The sequence below is a fragment of the Poecilia latipinna genome, unplaced genomic scaffold (genome assembly GCF_001443285.1).
Source record: "Poecilia latipinna isolate Pla-1442-1.1 unplaced genomic scaffold, P_latipinna-1.0 Scaffold1172, whole genome shotgun sequence".
NCBI classification, from domain to species: Eukaryota; Metazoa; Chordata; class Actinopteri; order Cyprinodontiformes; family Poeciliidae; genus Poecilia; species Poecilia latipinna.
The window spans coordinates 203,552-209,085 of record NW_015113788.1 but is presented as its reverse complement, the minus strand read 5'-3'; the positions used below and the strand labels follow the sequence as shown (position 1 = coordinate 209,085).

Below are 5,534 nucleotides of genomic sequence, written 5' to 3'. Positions count from 1 at the left end.
ATATTGGTTGCGCATATGACAAGTGAACATGGGTATGCTGAAATTATTTATTTTTGTATGCACCTCTCACAATTACCTGTTTTGAAGGCGTTCTTTACTCCTTTAACAATGCTCATAGTTTTTTCTGTGTCTATAGGACAAGTCCTTCCAGATGTATCAAAGAGGACTATGCAAAGGGTATTATTACCTTGTTCCCTTACCTGGCTGATCCTAAGAGCAGATTTGGCTATGTGAGTTCAAAACAGAAGTCCAACCTATTGGGGCTATGGTTTGAGTAGAACTGAAAATGTTTCTTTTTTGCATGCCCTGCATCTGTGCTACTTGTTTTTAGCTTTCCAATTTTTAAACCTTTGTAGAGTTCATTGTTCCAGTGTTGGGCTACTGCAGCTTGAAGAATAAACCTTGTGAATAGATTTTATTTATGTAATTCAAACAATGTGAACTAAAATCTGTAAATCACAGCTACTAGCATTCACGGCTGTCTTTGCTTTCACAGCTTTAAAAACATTTATCATTCACCTACTTTTAGGAGCATTATTACAATGCAGAAGATGGGAGTGGGTATCTGGCTTGGAGACTGAAGTTTGTCCAGAGAGAAGCTTCTAATGGACAAAAGAAGATCCCCAGACTGTCACAAACCCAAACAGGTATGTGTATTTATACTTGTACAAATCTCATCCTGCAACCAAACTGCACAGTAAGTTCCCAAGCCTTATTTATTAAATCCTAAGATGGAGTGTCACATTCATATAATTTTTTTTTAGGGGGACCAACAACTGACAGGGACTGTTTGAGAGAAGAAGACTGCCTTATGACAGATAGCTTGTGTTCTGAGGCCATTGCGCTGATGAAGGAACTGTTATGAGGAAGATGAAACAGACTTTCAACTATCGCCAGAAGATGATTCATGACCCAGTGAAGTCATCTAGTATCTTTTTGGACTTCCCAAGATTCCTGGACATAGGAGGACTGGTATGTTTATCTTCACTTCAGCTTAACCTACTTTTAACAAAGTTTAAGTTAAGGTGGATGTGAGAAAGTTTAATAAAATGATTTTTAAAACCTTCACTTCATCTATTCTCCAGGTTGAGCAAGATTTTATATTGATGTTTGGGGAAGTTATCGCTGCAAAGTTCCTGGAGAAGTGGCCCACTGTCTACAAGCAGAAAGTCCTCGAACAAAGCCGTGGTCTCACACAGTCTGATGACCTTCAGAACCTTCTTCACAATGCTGAAGGCACAACAGAAGTGGAAAATGGTAAGTTGGACTGGATTATAAAGAAAGTGTTTAATGTAACAGAATTTTATGTAAATTGATCCAATATAAATGCACCTCCTCCTGCCGTCACTGTTTGGTAAGCTGACTCTGGAAGTGTTAACACTGCTGCAAATAAGAAGTTTTGGTAGCTTATGTTTATTTTACTTTTTCTTCCAGGATGGGACAGTGACATGTCATCCATTTTGATCCTTGTGCACCTCCTGCCACCATCACCTCACGGCCGCAAGAGACCAGAAAACCTCTCAGCCAGACAAGCCAGTGAACATCTTGTGAAGTTTGTCAAGGTAAGGTTACAGTAAAGGGAACATTTATGTTGATCAGAATTCTCTATTCTTCACCTTTTATTGATTTATTTATTTGTATTTCTTGTGAAGTTGGTCTTAAATTTCATTTCAAGTGACATTAAAGAGGTCCTGAAAAGTAATTTGCCTTATCTATAAGAACCCTGTCTTCTTTGAAACCCAAGACTAATCATGTTTTATTCTGTTTTTGCCACAGACAGGAACCAGCATCCAGGGGCACCTTGATGGAATCGCAGAAAGGCGTCAACCATACCTGCTTGCAGTAGGGACACAGAGGAGCGTGATTCACAAGTACTTCATTGTGATTGACAAACATGCCATACCTTGTAAATCACCAGGCTCTCTTGCCTGTTTTGATGAGCTTTTTAAAGCTCACTTTGTGTTCAGCACTTCATATGACCATGATCTGGTCAATGTGTACAATTTTCTGCAGACTGCCATTTATGAGATAGATGTTGAGACAACCAAAGTGAATCCTAGGGTTGCAGAGTTGCGGGCTCGGATGCTGCGTTAAATAGTTGTTTCGCTATGATTGTTTCAGTATCAAGTTGAGTTGGAATGTTCTGTTTCATTTGTAAGAAGTACCAGACAAATGCTAATTCTCTGACCAAGCACTTAAAAGTGATCCACGGACTTTGCTCTGGTAAGACACTTCGTCTTAAATGTGGCCAGGCAGGTTGTGCTCAAGTTTATGGCACATTTTCTGGGTTCAGAAAGCATCTTAATAAAGCACATGATAAACAAACTTCTAATCCTGGTGAAGGCCCATCTACAACTGAAGAGACATTTGAAAGTCGAGATTTGCCCTCTGAGTGTTGCTTCTGATACAGTCCTGGTTCAGAAATGTCTTGTGTCTAGTTGTGCTGATTTACAGGTGTCATACAATCATGAAGATGGAAATGTTTATATTGTTCCATACGGTTTCTTGTGAACAATAAAATGGCTGTTCAAATACTGATTTCTGGTCTATGCATTGTATTACAAACTCAGCTGTGTATATTAGCTGTAAAACAATTGCTTGGTGAATGAAATAAAGTTAAAGTTGGTTCTATTTTAGAATTTTATTTAATGTTTAACTGCACAATATGGAATAAAATTCAATTAAATTAGAAGTAAAATTTTATACTATTAAGAGCACAATTTTCACTATATGGAATAAAATGTATTCTATTTTGTGTAAAATTCCTTTTTAGTCAGACTAAAAGTTATCTCTACTTAGAATAGAATGCAATTCTATTTAGAGTAAATCATATTCCACTTGGAGTTAAAATACGGTGGAGTACTTTTTATTTTAAACAACTTAGAGTAAATTCTCTTGGCAGTGATTAAAATTTTTGCACTAAATTGAGTTGATTTTACTCTGTAATTTCAACTCTTCCATGAGAGTAAATTTTACTCTATTTAGAGTGGGACCAAATGTTGTCTTTTTTAGAGTAAAATTTTTTTCAAATTGAGTAAATTTTACTCTGGAAATTTTACTGTGTANGTATCTGGCTTGGAGACTGAAGTTTGTCCAGAGAGAAGCTTCTAATGGACAAAAGAAGATCCCCAGACTGTCACAAACCCAAACAGGTATGTGTATTTATACTTGTACAAATCTCATCCTGCAACCAAACTGCACAGTAAGTTCCCAAGCCTTATTTATTAAATCCTAAGATGGAGTGTCACATTCATATAATTTTTTTTTAGGGGGACCAACAACTGACAGGGACTGTTTGAGAGAAGAAGACTGCCTTATGACAGATAGCTTGTGTTCTGAGGCCATTGCGCTGATGAAGAAACTGTTATGAGGAAGATGAAACAGACTTTCAACTATCGCCAGAAGATGATTCATGACCCAGTGAAGTCATCTAGTACCTTTTTGGACTTCCCAAGATTCCTGGACATAGGAGGATTGGTATGTTTATCTTCACTTCAGCTTAACCTACTTTTAGCAAAGTTTAGTAAAATGATTTTTAAAACCTTCACTTCAATCTATTCTTACATTGATGTTTGGGGAAGCCATCGCTGCAAAGTTCCTGGAGAAGTGGCCCACTGTCTACAAGCAGAAAGTCCTCGAACAAAGCCATGGTCTCACACAGTCTGATGACCTTCAGAACCTTCTTCACAATGCTGAAGGCACAACAGAAGTGGAAAATGGTAAGTTGGACTGGATTATAAAGAAAGTGTTTAATGTAACAGAATTTTATGTAAATTGATCCAATATAAATGCACCTCCTCCTGCCGTCACTGTTTGGTAAGCTGACTCTGGAAGTGTTAACACTGCTGCAAATAAGAAGTTTTGGTAGCTTATGTTTATTTTACTTTTTCTTCCAGGATGGGACAGTGACATTTCATCCATTTTGATCCTTGTGCACCTCCTGCCACCGTCACCTCACGGCCGCAAGAGACCAGGAAAACTCTCAGCCAGACAAGCCAGTGAACATCTTGTGAAGTTTGTCAAGGTAAGGTTACAGTAAAGGGAACATTTATGTTGATCAGAATTCTCTATTCTTCACCTTTTATTGATTTATTTAATTTATTTGTATTTCTTGTGAAGTTGGTCTTACATTTCATTTCAAGTGACATTAAAGAGGTCCTGAAAAGTAATTTGCCTTATCTATAAGAACCCTGTCTTCTTTGAAACCCAAGACTAATCATGTTTTATTCTGTTTTTGCCACAGACAGGAACCAGCATCCAGGGGCACCTTGATGGCATCGCAGAAAGGCGTCAACCGTACCTGCTTGCAGTAGGGACTCAGAGGAGCGTGATTCACAAGTACTTCATTGTGATTGACAAACATGCCATACCTTGTAAATCACCAGGCTCTCTTGCCTGTTTTGATGAGCTTTTTAAAGCTCACTTTGTGTTCGGCACTTCATATGACCATGATCTGGTCAATGTGTACAATTTTCTGCAGACTGCCATTTATGAGATAGATGTTGAGACAACCAAAGTGAATCCTAGGGTTGCAGAGTTGCGGGCTCGGATGCTGCGTTAAATAGTTGTTTCGCTATGATTGTTTCAGTGTTAATTTGAGTTGGAATGTTCTGTTTCATTTGTAAGAAGTACCAGACAAATGCTAATTCTCTGACCAAGCACTTAAAAGTGATCCACGGACTTTGCTCTGGTAAGACACTTCGTCTTAAATGTGGCCAGGCAGGTTGTGCTCAAGTTTATGGCACATTTTCTGGGTTCAGAAAGCATCTTAATAAAGCACATGATAAACAAACTTCTAATCCTGGTGAAGGCCCATCTACAACTGAAGAGACATTTGAAAGTCGAGATTTGCCTTCTATGAGTGTTGCTTCTGATACAGTCCTGGTTCAGAAATCTCTTGTGTCTAGTTGTGCTGATTTACAGGTGTCATACAATCATGAAGATGGAAATGTTTATATTGTTCCATACGGTTTCTTGTGAACAATAAAATGGCTGTTCAAATACTGATTTCTGGTCTATGCATTGTATTACAAACTCAGCTGTGTATATTAGCTGTAAAACAATTGCTTGGTGAATGAAATAAAGTTAAAGTTGGTTCTATTTTAGAATTTTATTTAATGTTTAACTGCACAATATGGAATAAAATTCAATTAAATTGGGCGTAAAATTTAATACTATTAAGAGCACAATTTTCACTATATAGAATAAAATGTATTCTATTTTGTGTAAAATTCCTTTTTAGTCAGACTAAAAGTTATCTCTACTTAGAATAGAATGCAATTCTATTTAGAGTAAATCATATTCCACTTGGAGTTAAAATACGGTGGAGTACTTTTTATTTTAAACAACTTAGAGTAAATTCTCTTGGCAGTGATTAAAATTTTAGCACTAAATTGAGTTGATTTTACTCTGTAATTTCAACTCTTCCATGAGAGTAAATTTTACTCTATTTAGAGTGGGACCAAATGTTGTCTTTTTTAGAGTAAAATTTTTTTCAAATTGAGTAAATTTTACTCTGGAAATTTTACTGTGTA

General features: G+C 37.0%; 2 protein-coding genes and 1 long non-coding RNA gene across 11 annotated transcripts in view; 2 read left to right on the top strand and 1 right to left on the bottom strand.

Annotated features, from left to right (window-relative positions):
- On the top strand, window positions 1-5,005 carry LOC106960272 (uncharacterized). 4 transcript variants are annotated; one of them, XM_015053289.1, is made up of 7 exons: window positions 1-32; window positions 137-230; window positions 530-647; window positions 765-972; window positions 1,086-1,257; window positions 1,435-1,562; window positions 4,244-5,005. In XM_015053289.1, exons 4-7 carry the CDS (start codon window positions 862-864, stop codon window positions 4,559-4,561), a joined length of 729 nt encoding a protein of 242 aa, XP_014908775.1. In that variant the 5' UTR covers window positions 1-32; window positions 137-230; window positions 530-647; window positions 765-861; the 3' UTR covers window positions 4,562-5,005. The 4 variants fall into 4 exon arrangements, with proteins under 4 accessions (XP_014908775.1, XP_014908778.1, XP_014908776.1 ...); XM_015053292.1 differs by lacking the exon at window positions 4,244-5,005 and adding an exon at window positions 1,775-2,443; XM_015053290.1 differs by lacking the exons at window positions 1-32; window positions 137-230; window positions 4,244-5,005 and adding an exon at window positions 1,777-2,443 and having other exon boundaries at window positions 275-647.
- LOC106960268 (MKL/myocardin-like protein 1) overlaps window positions 1-5,534 on the bottom strand; it is a 39,853-nt gene that overhangs the window by 21,618 nt on the left and 12,701 nt on the right. The window lies entirely within an intron of this gene.
- LOC106960273 (uncharacterized) overlaps window positions 1-5,534 on the top strand; it is a 22,327-nt gene that overhangs the window by 8,105 nt on the left and 8,688 nt on the right. The window lies entirely within an intron of this gene.